The sequence below is a fragment of the Epinephelus lanceolatus genome, chromosome 9 (assembly GCF_041903045.1).
Source record: "Epinephelus lanceolatus isolate andai-2023 chromosome 9, ASM4190304v1, whole genome shotgun sequence".
Classification (NCBI taxonomy): Eukaryota; Metazoa; Chordata; class Actinopteri; order Perciformes; family Serranidae; genus Epinephelus; species Epinephelus lanceolatus.
In genome coordinates, this window is record NC_135742.1 from 30,218,225 (window position 1) to 30,243,444 (window position 25,220).

A 25,220-nucleotide genomic window follows, 5' to 3' on the forward strand; every position below is an offset into this window, starting at 1 on the left:
CCAACAATGTTAAGTCTGACTTGAAAGTAATATGACACATTTTAGTCAGAAAGAAAAGTATAAACTGTAATTGATGTAGTATTTTCTGTTTTTCTGTGTTTTGACCGGAAGAATAAGTCCTGGTTTAATTCTGCCTTAACAGATCCTGCTGACATGGGACTGAGCTGCGATTGGCTGCATGCAGGAGGAAGAGTAGGGAGAGTTAACCTCTATCGATTACGACCAAACTCTTACAGCTTTAAATGAAAGCAGCGAAGTCTCAGACACACTGAATACAACCTCCACTGTGAATATCCCACCAGTAGGCCTGGTCGTTTGGCTTCACACCGGGCTATTGATTCAGAATCAATCCACTTATGCCAGCATATAGCCAAGATTGTTTTGTCTCTGCCCTGCCTTGTTTAAGAGAAACTGAGAATCAGTTTGCACAAATGAAACACCATGCCTGCAGAGTTCCAGCTCTGATTGTCCTCCATACAAAGGCCACTCAACATTCAGACATCACATCACGTCACCTCCTTATCAGCCTGCCCCTCGGCCCCTTTTACAAATATTTGTGAGTGGTGAGGGATGACAGTTCAAACATTAGAGCCACTGTGGCAGTGACCTCAGCAGTGGACCTTTTGGGCATGCATAAGAAGGTGCTTGTCACCATTACTCATGACTCATATCTGACTTTAGCGGCTTCCTCTGTATTTCTCAATATGAAAAAACAAATATCAGCTGGTTAGATATTGTGCTTTATCTGACAGCAGTCAGTAGGAATATTATAGTGAGCACATATAGAGGATAAACATGCAGAAATGAAAAGGTCAGCCAAACTGTAACTGCTCATCAGCCTACAGTAATAGGTTGTTTTGTTTTTTTTTGTCGGTGTTGTTACAGTGATGTATTCTGGGAGTACTGTACGTGATTTTCTGTGCAGGGTAAAGCTACCATCCACGGAGACACGCGCGTCAGAAGCTCTTTCAGTCCCCAGAGCTGTCAGTCAGGTTTAAAGGCACACATAGAAAAAGCGAGCCAGCCCTACCGCACCTGTTGATCGCAAATGGAAACTCTCTCTCTCTCTCTCTCCACGCTTAAAATCGACTGTCACTTAAGTCATTGCAGTGCTAGTCAAATCTGATGTATTAAATTCCTAATGGTCAGAGTGCATGGATGCGTGTCTTTAGTGCTGCTCAGAAACACGTGCGCTCATTTGTGCGAGGAGCGCGCATCTCTCCAGAGGCGCACAGAAGCTCCGCGCTGGATCCCACTGATATCTTCTATCTGAAAACTGAGGATCAACACACGGTAGGTGTGCTACTTTTTTTTGTTTCCTCAAATTCCACATGCGAAATGCCATGTAGATTCAGTTTAGGCACAACTAAAAGTCAGTGCAGCAAATGTTTGAGCTGAAAAGAGACCGATGGAGATAATGCAAATGCATGCGTCAATTCTGTTTCATTGTAAGAGATTTCAAACGCTTTTCTTACTTGCAGGAGTTTAGAGCATTTTAAATTGGTCATGGTTTGGCGAAATTTGTAACTGCATCGCAATATTCCGAGGCTGAATCTTTTTTTAAAGGACTCAACAAGATGCAGTGATCATTTTTTAATGCCTTTTATTAGTGGTTGTCCAACTTACCTGTTCAAATGTGTTTGATTTCGTTATCAGAGTATGTATTTATTCTGCCTGGCAGTGGGATACAGTCATGTTTCGATAATTAATTTACCTGGCAGAGCAAGTAAATTGTATATTTTCCATACATATATGCAATTAATTCCTGTCAGAGTATTGTATTCTCTTAATGACGAAAATATCAGAAACAGTTTGTGAATCAAATGTTACAGTTTTCTCTGTCGCACTAGATATGCAAACTGCATTACTATGAATTTACTACATCTGATATTGTTGCGTCAGTTCTGCTGCTGAGCTTGTGTTTTCTCTGAGTGATTACAGACGTTTTTTATTAAAAATGTCGAATCAAAGGGAGCACATACAGAAAACATGGTTTAGACATACTGCAAAAAAAATCAGTCCACAGCACATGATACCCATTATCATTAGACTCTGCTGTTAGAGATACATAACAAGTACAAAATGTTCATATACTGTAAATAAATAAATAAATGAATAAATAATTATTGTTTTTACTCTTATTGGAGACATGGCTATAATCCAATACCTCATCTTGCTTCCTGAATGTATTTTGATAAACTGCCATCTGGAGAATTTGGAAGTTCGGGACATTTTGTTTGAATCTGAAGCAGAAATTGTTCTTCTTGAAAAAAAAAAAAAAAAAAATTGGCAGCTGCTGTATTGTATTTTATTTTTTTCAATCTCAGCCACACTTTTCAGGGAAATCATTATTTTTTTGTAGAGTCTCACTAGCATCTTTTTTTTTTTTTTTTTTTTTTTTTTTAAATCTGAACAGTAACTTCAAAATGCAACAAGTCTTATCCATATGTGCCACAGAGTAAATCCTCTTAGTCACCATTTTATGTCAGCATGTTCTCATGCAGTCATGTTGTCATAATATGTCCATTATATTTCCCCACTGATGTTAAATTGGCCCTCACTTAGAACCAGTGCAGCCTGTGCTGTGCACATAAACACTGCACATACAGAGTGTATGGCAGATAATAGTCCAGAGCAGGTCTGAGCCATGCAGCGGCATTCAATTTAATATTCAGTGTTTATGTTGCAGTTCTGAAACTGATGAAATACCTGAAAGGCACCTGACAGTGACAGACAATCGTGTTTACAGCAAGAACCCCAATCATAAGACTTAAAACACAATAACAGAAACACATCTCTGTAAAGGTTTCTACATGTAGCTAGCCATGAGAAACTTCATTGTATTCTAACAGAGGGAAGTTACTGTCAGTACAGTAATTTTCCTTTTGGAGCGATACAGACCTGGAAAATATGTTATCACAAAGACAGGAATTATAATTGGACAGAGGAACTTGCTCATCAAACTGAAGCCTACGTACAGCTTATCTGCAGTGCATTCATCCTGGATTAGAATGAAAAGGAACATTTCAAGTGGAGTTAATTAAATGACTGTCTACAGTAGTGGGGGTTTATTATTTATCTATGTCCACCAGCCATTCAGCATATCCTTGGCTTGGCAGTGGTATCTCAGTGTGCATGTTGCTGAATAGTTGCAGTTGCAGTTTATCGTATTCATGATTTCAGCATTCCAGGTTGACGTCAGCCTTCTGGGATGGAGGGCACAGGCAGCGGCTGGTCAGCTGAGCTCACTCCTGTGATGCATGAGGTGAACGGCAGTGACACCGGCCAGGTCTTTGAGGTGGCGCTGCAGAACGGCTCCACCAAGCGCAGCCCCCAGTTTGTGGGTGTGGAGCTGCTACAGTCTTTCAAGCTGCTCATCATTCCCTGCTACACTCTGGTGGCTCTGGTGGGAGTCTTTGGCAACTATCTGCTCCTCTATGTCATTTGCCGCACCCGCAAGATGCACAACGTCACCAACTTTTTCATTGGAAACCTGGCCTTCTCTGACATGCTGATGTGTGCCACGTGTGTCCCTTTCACACTGGCCTACGCCTTCAACCCACACGGCTGGGTGTTTGGTCGCTTCATGTGCTACCTGGTGTACCTCATTCAGCCTGTGACGGTGTATGTGTCGGTCTTCACTCTCACTGCAATTGGTGTGGATAGGTAAGTGAAAAGGAGCCAGAAGGCTAAGGACAGACTCTATAAAATAAACCCTCAAAAACCTGAAGAATATTCAGCATATTGCTATTCACTACCATCAGATGAGCAAGGTTTTCATCTTGAGGCATTTATTCAAACCCAATCAGCCACCCTGTAATAAGCTACTGTACAGATTTATGAAAAAATAATAAGGTACATGATTCCTCACAATGAATGTCAGTATCTCTTTTTGCACAAAATTGCAGTGGCAGTAAGCAAATCTGTAAACACCTGAGTGCAGTCGATTCTTGTGCCAGCTCTGAAAATAACTGTTCTCATTCTCTGAGTTTCCAGAACCACATGACGGTAGGGATCTCATACAAATTCTGAACTGTATTGGTAAACATCTCAAGGAAAATAATAAAATCTCGATGTACTTCCCTCCCTGCACTCGAATCTTATGTTATCGTATGTTATTTGCAAGGCCATGAAAATTCAATATCTTGTTTTATTCACGATTGAAGACAGCATATCATTTACCTGTAAAAACTGGCCACTCACACTACACTACACACAACAGATCCTCTTCAGCTCTATACAGATATTGTGTATAATCCTATCCCACACATTTCCCTTACTTTAAACCCGTATGGCTGAAGGACAAAAGGCCAGAAGATGATCTTTCAGTCCCTAAAACTCCCCCCCCCACTGCTCAGGACTCCAAGGTTTTGTGCTCCTTACACCAAGCTGTGAGCCAGAAGCAAAAACGCTGCTTTGTCTGTTCACCATGGATACAGCGACAGAGCTGAATTTGGATTTGATTTTTATAAAACCTTTGTGAAAATGATTTTGTTTTTGTTTTTTGGTTGGACACTGTCAATTTGGCATTGACTTTCTTCTGTGGTCATTTCTGAAGCTGTATTATCTGTGGTGCTGAACAGCTGTGTTGTCATTTGCTTGTTAATTGCTTTTGGCAGCCAATGACTTGTTAATTCAGTGCTAAAATTAAAGGTCCAGTGTGTTGGATTTAGGGGGATATATTGGCAGAAACTGAATATAATATTCATAACTATGTGTTTATTAGTTTATAATCACCTGGAAATAAGAATTGCTGTGTTTTTTTTGTACCTTAGAATGCGACATCTACATAGGCAGTGGGTCCTCTTCGACGGAGTTCATCATAGTGATCTACAGTAGCCCAGAACAATCAAACCAAACAGTGGCTACATACCAAACAGATAGGGCCAGTCACGTTTTGGATTTTCCCATTGGCCTCTATAGTTCTCCTTCAAGCATAGCACATGGGAGACATTTCTGGCACTGTCTACATGTATACTGATATTTTTGAAAATTGATATTTTCCTCCACATTTTGGCCTCTCATTCTCTCGTCCTCTCGTCTTGTCCAAAAAGAGTTTAAGGTCACTAAAATGAAGATTTTTTTGAAGCGCCCTCTAAGGTGCAGATTTTTCAAAACTCTGGTTACTGTGCATTTGGGAAACTATGATGTACAGTCCTTACTTTGTGCATGTACGTAGTTGCTTGGTGTAATGAATAGGGCTGTCAATCAATTAGAATATTTAACCGCAATTATTTGCATAGTTGTCTATCATTAACTTGAGGTTAATCACAAATTAATTGCACATTGTTTATCTGTAAAGTAAAAGTTTTTAATACTCTTATCAACATGAGAGGTGACTAATATGCTTGCTTTATGCCAATATATTTTAATTATTATTGCAACAAACCAAAACAATGACAAACACTGTCCAGAATATTTTCCAGACTCTCCTCAAACGTACTGCACGCTCAAAAAGTATGCTGACAGCATACCATGGCAAACTCAAGCCCAACAAGCAACAACAGATGGACATATTGGCCTGAATGTAACATTACTTAGTAATACTAACACAAAGTAGTGTCCAACTTTACACTTGCAAAGGTCAACCAAAAATCCAGTTTTTTTTTTTAAGCAGCTCAACGTACTCCTGTGGTAACTCAATTCATATCGACAGTAAATGCAGATAACTTCAGTCTTATTGAGAGAATCATCAGAAGCTGAACTTGCCGTCCATAAGATCCCTGTCTTTATCCATCTCTGCTCACAGAGCTTTGTTTCTGCTTCCCACCCACAGTGTTACTGCTGCATCACTTCCTGATTTCCCAATCTACAGGGTGAGCTGAGGGTCATAATTACAGAATGTAGTGCGTTAATCATGCGTCAAAAAAAAATTGGTGGTGTTAAAAGGAATTTGCATAACTCATTATTAACGCGTTAACTTTGACAGCTTTAGTAATAAGCTTACACCAGAGACAGGAACAACAACAGCAAATTCCCTTCATGGAGGAATGGAGACGTCTGCTGCGCCCAATGCTGTTTGGTCCATGTCAGCACTTGCAGTTTTAAGTCTGCCAGATACAATAGTTTTGGATCAGGCCCAGGGTGGTGGGACTGGAAGCAAAACTTATGGATGTCCAGGGCAAACCTGTATCTTTGAATGAGCTCTGGTGTGGTGATGACGTCTACAGTAGGTATTTTGAAAAAGGTAATGTTTGTCTGTGCACTTTGTGACAAGGGGAGACGTCTGAAGACAGCTAATACCGGCAAGTGTTTGGAGTTCTAGGGTTTGTGCAGATATTGTAAATTGAAGATCGTGTGGACAGAACTGACAGAGGTAAAATATTTAAAAATATCTGAACATGTGTAGACAGTGCATCAGTTGGTTGTACTCTGCAACCCTTAACACAATATACCACAAAATCCTACACACTAGACCTCATATTTGGCATGTCTCTAGAATTGTTTCTAACAGTTTAGTTAGATAGATCTAATCTAAGATATCTCTGAGGCTTTCTTCTTCTCTGCTTCATTTTAGATACTATGCCACAGTTCATCCTCTTAAAAAGCGAATCTCAGTATTGGCGTGCACCTACCTTTTGTCTGGGATCTGGCTGCTGTCCTGCGGTCTGGTGGCCCCGGCTGTGGCTCACACCTACCATGTGGAGTTCAAGAATGAAGGTTTCACCATCTGCGAGGAATTCTGGATGGGCCAGGAGAGGGAGCGGCTGGCCTACGCTTACAGCACTCTCTTCATCACCTACGTCCTGCCTTTGTCGGCGCTCTGCATCTCCTACCTGTGCATCTCTGTCAAACTGCGAAACTGTGTCGTACCTGGCCACCACACCCAGAGCCAGGCAGAGGCTCAGCGGATGCGCAAACGCAAGACCTTCCGTCTGGTGAGCCTGGTGGTGGCAGCCTTTGGCATCTGCTGGATGCCCATCAGTGTGTTCAATGTGCTGCGAGACATTGACATTGACCTGATTGATAAGCGGTACTTTCTGCTCATTCAGCTGCTCTGTCACCTGTGTGCAATGAGCTCATCCTGCTGTAACCCTTTCCTCTACGCTTGGCTGCACGACCGCTTCCGTGCTGAGCTTCGCAAAATGTTCACATGCCGCCGTCGTATTGGCATCTCAGCCAATAACTGCGCCACTGCCAGCGTGGTTTTGTGAAGCTCCTGTGTTTTAGGCTGCTGTTGGTTAGTCCATGTTTCTTTGGACAGTAGATTATACTCATCTCATTCTGGTAACAGACAAGCAACACAGAATTAGATAGGTGTACATAGGATTCATAACTGTATGGCGATCTAACTTTTACTCAAGGTAGCCACATAATTCTGTAAACTGGTGTCAGACCTGTTGCCAGTAGGCTTAAAAGAGTACTCCACCAGTTTAGCATTGCCCTTCTATTACACTGTCTAACTTATGATGGACGATGTAGAAAAATAGAATCTTAATCAATACAGCAAAGCCAGAGATATCATTGTTTTCATGCCACATATGTCTATATTGCCACAATGCAGCTCGACCGCCGACAGTTTGGTTGAAGATTTGAATGTGTTTCTTGTAATAACTTATGTTGCCTCAATGTGCTAGCCTTAAGCAAAGATGAAGAGCAAGCTACAGAGACTTAGTGAGCTCACTTCTATCTATCTTTGTGTCTGGACCATGAAAAATCCTCTTTTTTTCAGATTTAAATATTGACTAAAAGGACCAGTGTGTAGGATTTAGTGGCATCTAACACTGAGGGTTGCAGATTGCAAACAACTGAATACTCTCCCCTCTTCCTTTCCAAGTGTGTACAGTAGGAACCTTTACTCTCTAGAGCCAGTGTTTGGTTTGTCTGTTCTGGGCTTCTGTAGAAACATGGCAGACTCTGTGGAGGAGGACCCATTCCCCTGTGGATATAAAGGCTCATTCTAAGGTAACAAAAGCATGAAAAGAATGATTCTTAGTTTTAGGTGATTTTAAACGATGAAAACAAAGATATGAATGTTACAATAGACTAAACTGAATCCTACACACTGCAACTTTTATTTACTTCAAGGATAAAGCAAGCAAAATTCTGTAGTTTTATGTCTGTTGACAGATTTCATGAAAAGACCCAAACCAACAGCGTGTTTATCCGTCTGTCAGCACTGCCTGACTTCCCCTGCCTTTGTGTGGCTCTCAGCGCCGAGCCAATCCTATTTTCATTTTTGCAAAACAAACCTCACGTTGATCAAAGTATCTTATTATTATCAGAAGAGTTTGATTCTGCACTATTACTTGAATAATATTTTAAACTATGTGCACAGTAACAACCATATGAAGGAAAAACTGCCATTCCTGCGGTGCAATTCAAAATACGTTACGTATTTAGCAGCTGCTTGGTTTTATTTATTGCTTGTTTTCTGAATAACACCTCTTTGAAGCAAAAATAGGCACAATATGTTTGTGAGGACTGGGCGACCATCAGACACCTGAGCGTCTAGTGAAAAAAAAAAAAAAAAACGCTAGTCAAGGGGATCAGCAGAGAAAATACAAAATCAAGACAAGTTGCAAATATTTACTTTCATTTTTATAAAAGGATAGATGATGTCCCAGAACAGCTGGGCACTGTAGTTTTCATCAAATGTTTCCCAAGCAGGAGTAAATAATGGATTTGGTGGGGACTGTTCTAAGCAGTAGATTTGGTTTGCTGAGTATTTGCAGCAGGGTAGTGTATGTGGGAGTGATTGGGAATAAACTACAGTGCCACTGCAGTCGGTGCAACTGTGAGGCTCACTCATGAGTTTCTAATAGGTTTTAGACAACAATTTTGGTATGTGGCACAGCAGAGCTTAAGTGATACTGGGCTTCAGATACACAGGATCAGTTCAGTGTTGGTTTTCTCTTTTCATGGGAAATGTTGACAATAAGAAAAATACATCACATGACTTATCCTATTCAACATACAGTATTGCATTTGTATTTCCACCTTTGCTATTAGTCCCTCCTAATACATCTCTTTTTAAATTGTAAGGTTTGAAAATTTGCAACAAAAAAGTAAAAAATCTTTATTAATTTTACAATACATAGGTATTTCCATTTACATTGTTGTTAAGTACCATGATAAAAGGACAGATGTGCAACTGCACTATTTCTTGGTCTGAAAGGCAGCTATTGTGTATGATAAAACATGCTATGTGTGTTTCCATGGCAACATTTGTTACTTTTGCTTGTGGTGTGGGGCATCCATCTGTCCATCTATCCATGCATCCATCCAATAAAGACAACTGGAGTTGTCACTGCAATATGTAGCTTGTTTGAGCGCTTATAAAATCACAATTATATAGACTGATATTTCAGTTATTTCCGCATGTACATAAAACATTGTAAATAATTGTGAATACAAACAATGCGGTGAAATAATTAGTGTCTTTATTTCAAATAAAACCGTATTTTGCTCAGCATCGCTTCTCTCTGAAGTTTTACATGTTTTACTGTAGTATTATTATCATGTCAACAAACACTCAACACATCAGGCTGTGCATTCTTTGAGCTCTCAGTCCAGAAAAAGAAGCTCATCCAGCAAATCAGACATTAAAGTCATGAAAAAGGTTTTGAAGGCACAGATCTGTACATTCATGAAGATTAATATTGCTATCAATGCAGCCAAGACATAAAATAATAGTCATATAAAGGCATATATGTTCATTCATTAGTGTAGGTTCAAATACAAAGACAAGGCTGGTAGGTTATTACTGACACTGACTCTACTACCATTCCTCTAATTATTCATTGTTGATTATCTCTCAGTTTTCATTTCACAAATACAACACAAACATCACAGTGATCAAAACCTCACAATAGAAGAGTTTGATTCTGTACTCACTTGCATAATATTTCAAAAATATGTGCACAGGCTACATAACAACCACATGAAAGGAAAAACTGCCATACCTGCGGTGCAATTTTAGTTATTGCTGGTTTTCTGAATAACACCTCTTTGAAGCAAAAATAGGCACAATATGTTTTAAGGACTGGATGGCCAGCTGACATTCAACTGTGGTGAGTAAAACGTGGGAGGAATGTTGTTAATTAAAAAGAAAAAAGAAAAGAAAAATACATGCAAACCAGAAGGATCGAAAAAGAATTAAGAAAATTAGATTTCATCAGTGGAGGGAAATGTCAATGTACACTTGTTATATAAACAAATTGAATCATAAGGCTGCTCATTAAATCGTAAATCATATGAGAGAAATATTACATTCTTACCTCATTAACATGGTGCACGAATTTAGAATGGTTGGTATGTATATGATCATTCATTGCACAGCAATAAGTTATACAAAGCCCAGTGTAAAGAGTAAAAAAGGCCAGCTAACAGCTTAAAATAAACAATCATTTTTATCTGCATCTTTAAGATATTAAATAAAGCTCAACCCAAGTTTCATCAAGTATGGTACATAAAATCAGAGTTGAATAGATTTTCATGTAACACGTCTTTTTAAAGCAAATTTCAGTACCGTCAAAACAAATACATTCATTTGCTCGTGTAAAGATGTTTTATTTGCTTGTTATTAAGTGTTCATCAAATGTTATTACTTCAGAGTCAATTTTCCAGCATTCTCAAACTAATTTGACTCTGAAACTAAAAAAGTGCATATGCTCACTGACCTTCATCGAGACCATGTCTCTCAGTACACAGTGACAACAGTACAAACACACAACGTACATAACCAGGTCCTTAAGTGGGCCTCTCTTTTTCCAGACAGCGTTACCTTATACTGGCTTGGAATTAAGAGACTGCAGAATGCTGGGGCTCTCGTCTATGACGCGGACCAGCAGGTTGTCGATGTACTCCTCGAGCTCGACTATCTTGGAGTCCTTCCTGGACAGGTCGGCTTGCTGCCTCACCACCAGTGTGATCAACTCCTCCTGTGTCAGCTGAGTGTAAGGGCCACTTTCCACTGAGTCTGCCACCTGAGGGGAAGGTTAACAAGTGAATACAGTATATACACATCGCAATGAAAACATACTGGCTGAGTACATATGCAGGTGATACAAACATAAGTACATATTGAATTGTTAAGGGCTCTTTAACTTGTCCTTTGAGAAGGTTTTGTAAAGATGCTTTTATAACCCTATTTGCACTATTAAAACATAATGTTTTAACAAAACAAATTCCCATCACATCGTCCACTTACCTAGTCACAGCTTTCAGCCACATCTTGTGGCCTTTGTCAGCAGATTGAGTTTTACTCGTATTTTTTAAAAACCAAGCAAAAGTGTAGACAAGTAGACCTCTTGATAGGAATTCTTTTTGTCAAACTGCTATTTCAAAGGTCAAAAATATACCTTTGAGCTAAATATTTCACAGTATTTCAGGGTTGACTGCAATGAGATTTCAGATGTGTAAAAAATATTCTCTTTGATGCAGTCCTTTTTAGATTTTATATATTATTTCAATACAAGGAACACTTTTAGGACTAACTCGAGACGTTTGACTTGTAAATGTGCGTAATGTGGATTAATTCAAAGGGTGAATAGAGAGTTCATGTATAATGTCCCAGAATTCCTGCAGAAAAAAAAAACAATTTGCTTGCTGTGAGAGGATGTGCAAACAAGTGTGTTTGTGTTTTGCTCCCAGTTTGTTATCAGAATGCCAACAAATCCGCACCTGAATCTTTCCTGGTGTACTGTCACGGACCTTTATCTCTTTCACAGCAGGGGTGCTGATGGGTTGCTGACTCTCTGAGCTCATGGGCTTCACAGGATGAGGCCTGCAAATAAAGAATATACATTGTTATAAAGCCCTCAAGCAGATTACTGCATGTAAGTAGAATAATATGCACAAAAACACAATTATAAGCAGGACAAAAGGATTTAATCATTTAATTAGTTTTAGCAAATTGTGCTGTTAATTACCAGGGTGTTAGGGTCTATGTGCAATGGTGTATTGTGTAATGTGTATAATGTGATGTAAATAAAATGCCATGCAAAAGTGTGCACCCCCTTGGCGTTTTTCCTGTTTTGATGAATCACAACTTGTAATTTAAATGCATTTTTATAGAGCACTGAAGGAATGCTGTTTTTTTTTGTTTGTTTTTTTATAGACCTTCCCAGAGTTAGCTTCACCCTGGTTCCCTCGATAGAATGCCAATGGGATTTTTCCATTGGATTTTTGATTACTGCAGAACATAAGCTCCGTGGCAAACAAATGATACTTGCACATTTTGTTCAGCAACATAATCTTCACAAATGAAAACCACTTTTGAAGGTTCTGAAGTGTAACTGCAACTGCCTGTTTTTTACTGATGTATTTTATGTCGTAGAACAAAACATGAAAGACTCTTAAGCTTGTGTTAACCACAGACCTTACTGTAATTCAGGCATCTAACCAAAAACCCTGACTTTATGACGAAGGAACCAGGAGTGCAAAAATGCTAATTTTGGGACTCATTCCTGCAGCGCTCTGTTTTATTATATTTATTGTGGTTTATGATACTGAAAGTTGTATAATTTAATCACACTGTCCATGTGAAAATCAAACTAGGGACAAGAGCTGAAAACTAGCAGTAGCCATAAACTCTCTGTGCATGCTCTGTATTGGAATCCATGTTAAATTGTATTGTCTCAATCAAATAAAAATACATTCAAATTCAATCTGGTGTTTTGCAAATCTTTCAAAGCATCCCACTAAGATCAAAAGTTGCTCTGAAATCACAAGCTCCGAAATAGTCATACCCAAGGTAAATCCCAACACCTTATCTGTCTCCCAATACAACAGCAGCAACCAGATACCATATGCAAAGTCTAGATCACCAGTCCACAAATGCATTCTTTGTAAGCAGCCTGTGTAATCTCACCTGCGGGGAGTTAAGGCTAGCCCACCTCCATTGCTATTCTGAGCACTGACAGGTTGAGTGTCAGAGGGTAAGACCCACGCTCGCAAAGGCGCCTTTCCACCAGACAAGCCTCCTGCCTGAGAAGCCGGTTCTTCCATAACTACGGGGAGGGACTCAATCAAGGCAGAGGTAAAAGGTTCAGCCCCAAACTGATCCTCTCCTCCATAAGATTTGCCTTGTGTTTTCACATCAGCTGGAAGCTTCGGTGTGACAGGCTCATTCCTGACACCTCTTGCAGACACGGCCCGATAAGCTGTTGTTGTGGTTGTTTCTGCTTTAGGTGCGGGTTGTTGTTGAGGCTTGGAAGGCTTATTGTCCGAGTGAGTTGTGGATGGAGGATTCTGTTTAACTCGTCTCTGTGAATTCCTTCTTTGGAAAGCAGGACTGTCTGGCTTTGAATCTTCATCTTTTTTCCTGCTGTCACTGTGTTTGTTTGAATCGCTGCCATTAAAATCAGCAAATGGATCCATCTGTTTCTCTTGGTTAAAGATTTGATCAAGATCGTCAGGTGTCATTCCCCGATCTTCAACTTTCTGCTCTTTTTTCACACTGCCAGTAAAAAGGCCATCTACTTCTTGGTTCTGCTTTGGCTTTGCCCATGGGTCTTTGGGAAGAAGCTCAGTGATGGGAAATGGATCAAACTCAAAGTTGTCCTTTGCTTGTCTGTTGTTTGTGTTCATGCTGCTCATATGTGAACTAGATGTTTGGATGTGACTGTTCGAGACTGCCGGTGTCCCAGCAAGATCTTCTTGCTGAACTGGCTCCTTGCCACTTGCCCTCTGTCTAGGTTTGGCTGTGGGTGCCTCTTTGTCTGCAGTGACTTGCACTTCTCTTTGATCACTCCGTGGTGTGTTATCCCAGTCCATTTGGCTATTGGGTCTCGGTGTAGGTGATGGGTGCAACACCTTCCTTGCTCCATCCCTGGACATCACTGACAGACTTTCTCTGCTTGAAGCATCAGTGTTTTCAGGTCCTGGGACTGCAGGCAGACTACGCCTCATGGGAGGTTGGAGAGCAGTATTCTGGCTCTGTCTCTGACTGGCATTGCCTACTTTTTGGGGGAGTGGTGGTGCAACTAATTTAGGGGGAGCTGGGGCCGCTGTTTTTTTTGACGACGTAGGTTTGGCCTCCAGTGGTTGCGTTTGATAAAAACTCCTCATAGCAGCACTGTCCTGTGTAAGTGAAGACCTAATATTAGGTCCATGCTCTTCTGGACCATCAACACTCATCTCTGTACTGTCCCGGTGTTTTTGATTGACCTCAGCGATTATATGGTCCCATCGAGTGTGCCCTTGCACGCCGTGTCTCTTTTGAGGAAAAAGTGATTCATAATCAGGAAGTGGTACAGAAGGTTTTCTGCCTTGCTGCGGTCCATCTGCCTCTACGTATGCAGGGTTTGTTAGCTCCCTGCCTCCAGTTTGGGTCCCATGTACTAGATATGAGGATGGCACAGGGGCTCTTCTCTTCTTTTCAGCCATGGTGGGTGAAGATCCCACAGAGGACAAATCCTCTACGCTGCCACGAGGTGAACCAGATGGGCTTTGGCTTATAGTTGGTGGAGCCAGGGACAGGTGGAGACTGGAGAAAGTTTCAGGGGACTCAGATGGGACACTAGAGAAGGTGGACTCAGGGGTGGCTGGGGAAGGACACAGCTGACTGGGGGTTTGGCAGTCAGCAGGTTCAGACTCCAGAGACTGAGTTAATCTGCCAAGGGGTGAAAACAAAGGCCTACAGGTCAGTGTGACCATCACATTACCTAAAGTTATTTCCATCGATGTACAACCCGTCACCAATTTAACTAGCATCTCATATGTCAAGAAAAATGATCAGATTCTCATCTACAACCTCACATAGTTTAGCCCTCAGACAGCTCAATATTTACCCTTAAATGCTTTACTAAATCTGCACTAGACAAGGCTGCCTTAAATAATTTGTTCATAAAATGGTCCAGTGTTCAATGTCAGTGGCCAACCTACAGACAGAGCATCTGATATTCACGTGTCTTGCACAACTGTTTCTATTTTTAGCTGTGATGTTCTCACAGTGCCACATTTTGACTGTACTTCATGGAAAAACTACAATGTGACATTTCTGCTTCAAGATTAACCCACTTAGATAACACTACGTAATTCAATATGGCATCAAAATGTAACCTTTCCCAACTAAATAACACAAAAGACTTCCAATGCCTTTCCATGTATCTGTCATCTTAAAATCACTCATGAAAACAAGGACTACTGTAACATCAATGACAGCAGCAAGCACAAGCCCCTTACCATTTTGATTCCAGTCCACAAACAACCACAAAAATAATCTAAAACTGAGTCCAATCACCCAAGACGTCTTCAAGGAAATGAACACTGTGGCTCAGTCACTCCTTATGAGCTCTGCTCAGCCCACAACCTGTTCCACAATGTCTTCACAAACACAAGCCACACCCAGATGCTCATCTGTGCTGAGACCAAACTGGTCAAACTGGTCCATCACCCATGGGAGGAAATTCAAAGTTTTGGTCATTCAAGACAGTCACAAGTTTGAGCCTACAGAAACAAGACGAACTTGTGGAATTCTCAAGTTTCAGTGTTGACAGAGGTGGTGTGGGGTGAAACCTAATAATGGGGAACAAGTTTGTTTTCTTAAATAACATTTGTAATGGATATGTGCTGCTTACTTGAGCAGGTAGAGAAAAAACAACTCAGCTTTTGCTTTAGAATCGGTGTTAGGCCTTTTTGAAAATATTAAAAACAAAATGCAGACATAGTGAGCCTACAAGCAACCACTGGCATCCCCAGTGTCGTAACACTGACATAACTGTGATGTTATTATATATCATTAGTGCAGAGTAACTTAAGAAGAAGGCTTACCTGGGTTTGACTGCAGACACTTTAGCATTGCGGTTGAGGAAGACCATGGCGGAGGGAGTTTGTGGGTTACGGCTGGTTTTCTGATTATCAGCTGGGCTTTTATTAGTGCTGACTGGAGGATCTGAGCTGAGGGGAATGTCTTCAAACGGGTTGGTGGAGCGGTGGGAGATCGGTTCATCAGGATCTCCTGAGTTGTTGCGTGGAGGTTTTGTGGGCAGTTCCTCTTTAGGTTGTTGCTGTACCTCCTCCTCCTTCTTCTCCTCCTTCTTTCTGATCATTCCAAACAGGGACGTCAACCTGTCGCTCATGGAGGCCTCCTCCTGTCGTTTCTGCTCCTCGGCTCTGCGACGTTCCTCCTCAAGCCTCTGGTTTTCTGCTGCCTCCAGCATCCTGCGTTCTTCCTCTTGTTTTCTCCTCTCTTCTTCTTCCTCCTCTCTCTGTTTCTTCCTCCTTGCTTCATCCTCAAGGAAGCGCCTGTTCCTCTCCTGTTCCTCTCGGAGTCTGCGCTCCTCTTCCTCCTGTAGTCTCTTTGCCTCTGCCCTGTATTTCTCCTCTTCCTCCAGCCTCTTGGCCTCTGCTATGCGCCTCTCCTCTGCCTGTCTTCTCTCCTCCTCCTCTTGATGGCGCTGTTTCTCCATTATTGCCCTATCTACAGACTCCTCCTTGTAGGAGGGCACAGGTATACTTATAAAGGAATCTGCAGAGGCGTCTGAGGTGTGTTTGCGGACATCCTCCACAGATCCTTGGCCTGAGCTGTTCAGACTGAGAGTAGATCCACTCTTGGACTCTGTCTCTTCTGCGTACACATGGCTGCCGTTGATGCACAGGTTGTTCAGGTCACTGTTGCTCTGCTTGGAGCGACTCAGTAGGGAGAAAGGACCCTGAGACACCTTGCTGTCAGAGCTGCCTGTTCGCTTGTGTCCCAGGAATTTAAATTTCTTTTTAACTGCGGGAGGAGAGACAGTGAAGCATGATGTCATTTTTAACATGCAAAACATTATTTAACTTTCACTATACAGGAGAGGAAAGGCAGAACTGTCAACATGAAGTGCACTTAAAGTATAGAAAGTTGAAATTACCTTCAGGAGTGTCTACATTGAGGCCAGATGATCTGCTGCCACTGAGTGATGAGTTCTTCTCCGGAAGAGTCCCCAGTGTAGACATGGACTGTGACACATTACGCTGCAAGTTTGATTTGGGGGCGAAGAGTGTTTTGAGTTTTGATTTCTTTTTCACTCCTGGAGACTGATTGAGTGACTGTGCATCAGCCTCCCCCTCGCTGTCTGTGAGGACCTTGCTGACAGAGGGAACAATAGCTGAAGCAGAGTCAGAGAAGCCGTCCTTTTTCTTTCCACGGACTTTGTCCTTGAACTTGGAGATGCGGGAGCGTGGTTTGTCCTGCATAGAAAGGTCAAACATGCTAGCTGACATGTTGTTTCTCATAAATTGGATATCTAGCAGCACCTCCCCTCGCGCCTTGTCCTCTTTTCCACTCTTGTCCACCAGCTTGAACCAACTGCAAATGACAGAAACAAAATGGATCAGATGTTGAAGATGACATTTTTGCAAGATCATATTCATTTTCTAAGAATAAACCATAGTTTGCCCAATACAAGATAAAACATGACAATAAGGGTAGGCATTTCCACTTGACCTCAGCACATTTTGCTTAGTTTCAGACAAGCCAGAATAAGACAGATCACTGCCTTGGTATCAAGATCAAGGAACAAGTTGATTTGTACAGGTGGTGCAGTAGTTATGTTTCTGATACAGCTTTTTGATATGTGAAATAACATTTTTAAAGTAGCTGATTAGATAGAAAATACATCAAAAACACATCTGATTAATGACTCTTACTTAACACTGTTTTTCTGCATCTCAAATGTGACGATTCACACTTTTATTGCCTCTGCCAAGGAGGTTATGTTTGGTTTGTTTGTTTGTTTGTCAGCAGGATTACAGAAGAACTTCTGGCCCTGTTTTCATGAAACTTAGTAGAAGGGTGCAGCATGGCCCGAGAAAGAACCCATTAACATTTGGAACCGATAAAAGTCATACACAAATTATTTTTTACTTTCACTGACATTGCAAGATACATTATGTGGGTTGCACTCTCTGAGCGCCCTTTTGTTTTGTGGTTTTGCTGATTTGTTATGCTTCTAGAATATGTGGTGGCCATTTTTTCTCTAATTTTTTATTATTGCATAAGAAAATGCAGATTAAAAGGCTAATTATTTTTGTTTTTCACTTAATCAAATAATGAATTGATTCATAAATAATGGAACAATCTTTAGTTCCAGGGTCATTTACGCCATTAAGTCATCAAATTATCACCAACACTGCACTAAAGCCTGAATAGTTAATGGACTAAATAATTAGTCAAAAAACAAAAAAAAAAGTTGCAAATGTTTCCACTTCTCAAATGTGAGAAAATGCTGCTTAAGACTGTTCTAAAGTATTCCATTATAATTGAAATGCCTTTGGGTATTCCACTGCTTGTCTGACAGAAAAGGCACTGACAGATGTAACTGCAATGTTTTCAACTACAATTTATCTATTTAGGTGGGTCAAATTAGATTTAATGCAATTTCAATGAACAAACCAACAACTGCATGGTTCCTGATGGCTCTGACTTCAAATCTTTAGAATCTGTGCCTTGTTAGACCTGAGACTGATAGGTGTCATTAACTAGTGTACAGCTTGTTTCAGTTCCTGTTGGGAGCACCATGCCAACCACAGATAAAGCCTGACAATTACAGCTTTGTTCAGGCTGCCCTCTCATGTCCTCTCTGTTGCACAGGATCAGCACTTATTGTCGGCAAGGGAAAGGTAGGAGTGTTCTGGAGAGCCCTTTCTAAAACCAAGCCAAAACAAGCAATTAGTGCTTTTACATACCAACGCTTTCTGATGGTACAATTAAAGCCTTTCTATTAGATGTACTAATAGCCTAGCAGAAGTGCCCATTATGGCAAGCCTTTCTCCTTTTAAACACTTTCATTCCCAAGCAGAGCTCTCCAACTGTTTCACCTATTTTTTTGTTTACAATTAGTCACAGACATTTCTGTACAGAGTTCACTTTATCAAAACAAGACAGCTGAAACTCTTTACTAACACGCAGCTCTGAACAACAATTAATTTGACACCTAAAATAAACTAATGGCACCAAAAGGCACTAGTAACACTTTAATATGTACCACTTGCAGTGTCTTTTATTTATTTGGCATTAACCAAGACTCCATTATAACAAAAAGACGGTCACTTCTTGAGTGCATGGGGTGTGCAACTGTTACAAAATGAATGAGAAGTGCTTCAATAGGCTTTGTTTGTTTGCCAGTTTTGCAAAGATTAATTCTAACAGCACAAAACTATACTACTTTCAGTAATTCAATATAAAACTACACATATTCTATACGTATACTTGTACAGGACAGCTACAGATATAGAATTACAGTGCTACTCAACCCTGTGTTGTGCATGTGGCCACAAGTTCTCATCCACATCACACCTCTTGTAATATTCCTTTACATGACTGGTCTATCCCTGGCAATCTTCTCTAGATCTGTCCAGTGATTCATCATCCACTCTGTGGCTAGTAGTCATAAACTTTCCACCTCCATGAGGAAAATAATTCCTCTATGGGGTTGAGGAATGGAGAGTATGAGCTGTAAAACACTCTGTGACTGAGAGACAATGGTGAAACGCCACATGGCTCATTCAATTACAAAACGGTCTGGATTCTGCTGCCTCACTTGCCCCCTTTTCTAACCCAACAAATCTTTCATAGTGTCTTATGTCCCAATAAGGAGTTTGTGCATATTCTTTATCTATTTCTTTTAGATGTAGATGCAGCAGTCTACTACAGTCTAGTATGTCCACATTGACTTCTGTTGAGCTGACTGTTCGAAGCGTTAAGAAATAGTGAACAGAGTGTTGAGAAATGCCTGTTGGTAGCAGTAAAAACTGTAACTGTAAAGGTCACTATGATTTCCTCTTTGATCATTTGATAAAATATTTCTGCCCTATTGGGGTTCAATCTAACCTTATGACTGAGATACAGAGAAGACATCCGTCACTGAATTTGAATACAAAACATGCCGTGGCATTAACCAGACAGTTATCTAAAGTTCACATGGAGTTTACTATTGCAGCAGTCATTTTGGTGTCATGCTTTGCAGCAGACATCCAGACAGGCTGTTCGGAGGATAACAGTCAGGAAACAAGCATGGGAGTGACCCAACATTCCTCAAACACTTTCAAACACGCAGGGAGGTGCTGTGCAGTACGTGATGTAATGAAAGTCACACTGAGCCTAATTCAAACACATCTCACTTCCCACCCTAAGCTGACCATGCCAAGTCAAACAATCGCTAACTAAGTCAAAGCACAAGGACAGAGAGATCACATTTTCTCAGGCCAGTCAAGAGACTGCTGGTTGTTGTCTTGTCTTTGTTGATTACAGTAAGGAATGCACCATAGCTGGCTGTACGGAGACAATGCATTATTACAGTTATTAGCAGACTGACAGGGTGTACATGTTCTGTTCAGAAATACACAAACAGCCGTGCCCGATGCACACTCTCACCGGTCCTGCTGGACAGGTTCTCTCGGTTAACTGTCAAGGGCACTTCTCTTTTCATGTCTAATGATTAACCTGAGAGACTGTATTATTTATCAGAGTGGCCGCCGGAGAGGATTCAGCCAATAAAACAAAGTGGTGTCACTCTGTAAAATATAGATCTCTCCATAATACTGTTTTAACACTCACTGACACCTTTTTATAGAAGTTTGTAAGATCATATTCTGTTTAAATTGTCTAAAGGTGATTCTCATGTTGTGTGAATATAAATAATAAATGCAAGTCGGGCGTGAGATATTTTAGCTCCATGGCTCTGCTTGTTATTTACGAAATATACAATGGCTCAGGTGTCTCAAAAAAAATAAAATAAAAAATAAAAATAACATAACTCTTCTGCAACAACTGTCCAATATTGTAACTCAATATCTTGGATGGATGGATTTATCATTTAATTATTTTTCTTCAAGCAAAAGACAAATATTTAGTAGTATGAGGCTGTAAATTTTGGGAATTTGCTGCTTTTTGTTTTCATTTGTTATTAAAAACTGAATATCTTGAAAATGGTATCAAATATCAACATTTTTCTAGGTACAGTATTGTATTGAAGTAAGAAATTCCAGTACCATGACAACACTAGAAGGTATCACCTCAGGCTTAAGGGACTTGTGACAATGAAGAATGTCAATTTTGCAAGATTTTCTGACATTTTATAGACCAAAAATATAACTGATAACTGATGGACTGATTAACAATGTAATCATTAGTTGCAGCCATAAAATAATCTGTTATGGCAACACTTTATGAAAATAATCTTACAAAAATCCTTTATGTAAAAATAAAAGAAAATTGCATTAAAATCTAATGTTTAAATCAGTTTACATTAAGTAACCACATGATAGTAATACGAAACTTAGCATTTTCTTTACATGTAATTTATCTTACTGTATGATTATTTGTGACAGTAAATGATCATACAAATCAGAAATACGGCTCTATGACCTAATTTTTTCTCAGATACACTGTATTGTGTTAGAGGCAACTGCAGAGCACCCTTTCAGCTGGAAAACAAAGTCTTCAATGTCACACCCTACATCAGCAGGACAAGGAAGCAGGATAGTAATCTAACACCACACGCTTCAAGGCAAAAACAGCAACATCCAATACCCTGCATATTGGATCTTAAGGGAGACAGGAGGGTGAGCCAAGCAAGGAAAATGAAGGGGTTCAGACTTGGAGAGAAAAGCGGAAGGAATGAACTTTGCCACTGAAGTGTAAAAACTTACTGAGCAAACACAAGATAACATTTAAGATATGATGGTACAATCACCAAGTGAATGAGGTCACACTAGGCCTGTATCAAAGTTGAGTGATAACTGGAAAGTATAACAACTACCACCTCCCTCAGTCTTAACCAAAGGTCATTTCAAAATTAAAAGCCATATTTGGAAGTCAGACCTAATATTAAACCATGTTTATTTTTAACATTTCTCTTACATAAAAGGGTGTACACAGTACACCCCTATTCACACCAATGCAGTGTTTTTATTTTGATTCCTGTGTCACACCCACGTTACACCCATGCTGCGTCAAACCATGTCATCCTGACTCACGTAACACATCTGGGTGTGAGCAGACGCATTTGAGAGCTACTTAATAGCCTGGAGGAATGTGGACGATTAACAGCAGCAATGTGAGATGCCTGTAAGCTGGCAGTGACACCAATTTATGAAGTAAAAGTCTCAGCCCAATGTTAGAGTTGGTCCAACAGAGAGCGAGAAGGCAGAGGGAAGTACTGAGATTAGAGTTATCTCCGTATCTGTTTTCCCACCATCTCCATAGTTTTCTGTTTTTCTTCTCAGACACTGATAAGAGGAGGGAGGGGAGAGAGGTTACTTCACAATGTTATCATTTTAAGGTTATTGCTTTGCTTTGTTTCACACTTTGTGGCCACTTAAGAGTGCCCTGTATTTGAAGTATACAAAGGTGACATGAGACCCACACAAGACCCTCTGTTTGACTTGGCTTGATCAAATAGAGACAATAGAGAAAACTCCTGCTGGTCAATATAATGCAGAATAAACTCAAGGACTGATACTTTACTGCTAGGTTTTATAGTTAACGTATATGTGCAAATCAAGGAGTGCTATTAAACTATTGACATTAATTTTAACTAGACACTGTCTAACAACAAACAAAAGATCAGATTGTTGATTCACTGATCGATAATCCAATGATATTGATGATAATTGAACATGTTGATGCATTTAATCATCTTTACAATACGCCTTTATTTTGAAATTCCCATTATACATCTGTGTCACCATTTCCGTCCAAGCACACAGGTTCCTAAACATTCAAACAGTGCTCGTGGCCTAGGGCCAAGCAGATACTGATGAGGAGCTAAGCAAAAGACAATGAGGATATTTACTGATAATGTCTAAAATCGATCACAGGCCTCTGAATTGAATCATTCCAAACTGTATCGTGGCAGACTTTGTGATATCAATAAATACTGATGCAATATCGTATCATGATGAAACCTGTGACTTACATCCCTAAAAAGAGAGCAGATCAAATCTACCGGATATAAAGTGTTTTATTGCTGGATTAATTGCCTCAGGTGTTACATACAGAGCACAAAAATGTAACCACTGCTTGTAAAGTAATTTTAAAATGTATTTTGGGGGCAAAGTCCAAATTACTGTTGGATTGCCATGTCAAAAAAAATCATGAATAGGTGGGTGTCTTTGAAAGTAAGCACCAACAGCTTTGTTAATGCTTTCTAAAGGAGTTAAACTCTGTGTTAAAATGTGTCCAGGTCTGTGTCAAAAGGACAAGCAAGAGGAAATGCCACTGGTGACTTACAAAATAAAACACAAACATTCAGGGTAACCTTTTAATGAAATTAAATGTAGAGGTTTGAAAGGACTGGAATATTGTACGTCAGCGACAATAGCACTGAGGCATGTTTAGGAGTAATTGTTTTGAGGGGTCTGCTTATCAATAATCAATCAGAGCCACAGAGAACAGTCAAATTAGTTTTACAGAAACGGCTACAATGTCAGTCGTGGCTCAAATTACTTAGTGGGAAACTTTCAAAATGAAATCAACAGAAGCAGTGGTGTAGTGTAAATAAGTAATAATACTTTGTTTCAGTACTTAAGTTATGTTATGTTATGTTTTGGGAGTATCTGTACTTGCATTGCAGTGTGTCAGCCCTAGAGGTCAAAGGTTGTCTTTAAATCTTTTAAGTTGTGAAGAAGACTTTGTTATTCAAATGCAATGTATGCTCCATTCTTAATCATCACCATCATAACTGTCAAAATTCTGACCACTTGCTTTTTAATGAACAGAATTTACTTATACTTTTGTATATTTAATATCATAAAACTACTGTAAAAGTACAGTAATTTCTGATACTTTTAGACTTTTAATATTCTAAAAGGTGACTTTAACTTCTACCAAAGTCATTTTCTGCTAAGACACCTGTACTTTTACTCAAGTGAGGCTTTCAGGCACCTCATCCACCACTGAATAAAAGTCAGTGGCATGTTTGTTTACCCATCTATTTATTTGCAGATTGCTGTTTAACCAAGCTTTTAAGTTGACTTAAGTTTTATGATGTAGCCTCAAGTCAGTCATTGCAGTGAGTGCAATTGGAGTGGGTATTTGGATGAGCTATTTTGTTTGCAGAGACTTTCTGGGGAGATGCTGCACAGTTAATAAACTGGAATTTAGGCTGCACTTAAATATCTGCTTTATTTGTCTGAACCAGTGGATACCATTGTGTAACTCATGCCTACTACAATAAATAAACTTAGGTAACTCCCCTGATACTGACTTCATACTGATCCCTCTGTGAAACAGTGCAAGCAACATGCTCTTATGTTGTTGTATGTATGTATGAGCTTGAAACAGTTTAGGCCCACGCGACAGAAGTCACTTACTCTGTCTTTTTGCGAGACTTGTTGTCATGGAGATCCAGTAAGTTCACCACAGCCTGACCTAAGAACTTGTCGAGCCCCACCTGAGCACGGTGCATGACTATGATATACAGCGTGCAGCGTTCAGAGTTGCTCGGGTGGAACAGCGGCAGGTCAAATGAAGCCTCCTCCTTCCACACAGGAGCGGCACTTTTCTCCGCGACAGAGGTAGAAAACTTGTCTTTGGCCACCTGGATGATGGCATAGGCGTCGTTGGTGCCATTCTTGCCCTTGGCACGCAGGTCCCGAGCCTGATGCACCGTTACCTGGACACTGGTAGGGAACCACTGCTGGCTTTGCTCGGCCAGAGACATCGCGGAGGTCTGTTAAACCTCACCAAAAGTTAATCCCAATTGTTTTATTAAATAGCTTACAACGCCGGGTGGTTGGTTAATCTTTTCCTGAACTCTGGTTTTCACCTTCGACGTCCTCTGCGGCTGTTGGTTGGTTTAGGTTACCTAGCTTGAGTTCAGGAAGCTCAGGTTGATGTCGTAATACTTCTCCCTCCCCTCTGTAACGTTATATCCAAGCCTCTAGTAACACTTCAGTTTACTTAACACTTGGTTAACCAACTAACGCTAGCACTAGCCGCTATAGCCAAACCAGGACATCACTGCGGTGCGACTAATTCCTCTAAGAGGCTTTCTTGAAAACAGTTCCCCTTGTTTTGCCTCCGCTACGTAAAACACTTCACTTCCCTGATGTTAGGAGTTCCCACCCATACTCTTCATAGTGCTCTCTGATTGGCTGAGATATCTATCAATTTTCTAAGTCTGTCAGTGATTGGACGGCGGAGGAGGAGGGCGTTGAGACGTCCCGGAGCATTAAGTAGAAGTCAGCCACTGATCAGGAATCAGTTTACCCTTGGAAAACTCATGGAAGATTTTAATTGGACAACAATTAAAACTGAACTGAGTTCAGTGATGCTAATTTAGCACCCTGAG

General features: G+C 40.4%; 2 protein-coding genes across 5 annotated transcripts; one reads left to right on the plus strand and one right to left on the minus strand.

Annotated features, from left to right (window-relative positions):
- The first annotated feature begins 818 nt into the window (after positions 1-818).
- Positions 819-9,412, plus strand: prlhr2a (prolactin releasing hormone receptor 2a). The gene is made up of 3 exons (XM_033619668.2): positions 819-1,293; positions 3,184-3,666; positions 6,518-9,412. The coding sequence occupies exons 2-3, from the start codon at positions 3,212-3,214 to the stop codon at positions 7,152-7,154; spliced, it is 1,092 nt and encodes a 363-aa protein (XP_033475559.2). The 5' UTR covers positions 819-1,293; positions 3,184-3,211; the 3' UTR covers positions 7,155-9,412.
- On the minus strand, positions 9,367-24,979 carry rab11fip1a (RAB11 family interacting protein 1 (class I) a). 4 transcript variants are annotated; one of them, XM_033619666.2, is made up of 6 exons: positions 24,241-24,979; positions 16,797-17,233; positions 15,718-16,663; positions 12,815-14,557; positions 11,656-11,728; positions 9,367-10,928 (listed from the first exon to the last, which is right to left on the minus strand). In XM_033619666.2, the coding sequence occupies exons 1-6, from the start codon at positions 24,588-24,590 to the stop codon at positions 10,728-10,730; spliced, it is 3,750 nt and encodes a 1,249-aa protein (XP_033475557.1). In that variant the 5' UTR covers positions 24,591-24,979; the 3' UTR covers positions 9,367-10,727. The 4 variants fall into 4 exon arrangements, with proteins under 4 accessions (XP_033475557.1, XP_033475556.1, XP_078026961.1 ...); XM_033619665.2 differs by having other exon boundaries at positions 11,626-11,728; XM_078170835.1 differs by lacking the exon at positions 12,815-14,557 and having other exon boundaries at positions 24,241-24,974.
- Between the last annotated feature and the right edge of the window lie 241 nt (positions 24,980-25,220).

Bases quoted from the DNA above. Each gene is read 5' to 3' on its own strand.
- prlhr2a (XM_033619668.2), top strand. From the start codon at position 3,212: ATGGAGGGCACAGGCAGCGGCTGGTCAGCTGAGCTCACTCCTGTGATG. The intron at 3,667-6,517 runs GTAAGTGAAAAG...GCTTCATTTTAG, and splicing joins ACTGCAATTGGTGTGGATAG to ATACTATGCCACAGTTCATC.
- rab11fip1a (XM_033619665.2), bottom strand. From the start codon at position 24,590: ATGTCTCTGGCCGAGCAAAGCCAGCAGTGGTTCCCTACCAGTGTCCAG. The intron at 17,234-24,240 runs GTAAGTGACTTC...TGTCATTTGCAG, and splicing joins AAGTCTCGCAAAAAGACAGA to TTGGTTCAAGCTGGTGGACA. The intron at 11,729-12,814 runs GTGAGATTACAC...CTTTATTTGCAG, and splicing joins CTAGCCTTAACTCCCCGCAG to GCCTCATCCTGTGAAGCCCA.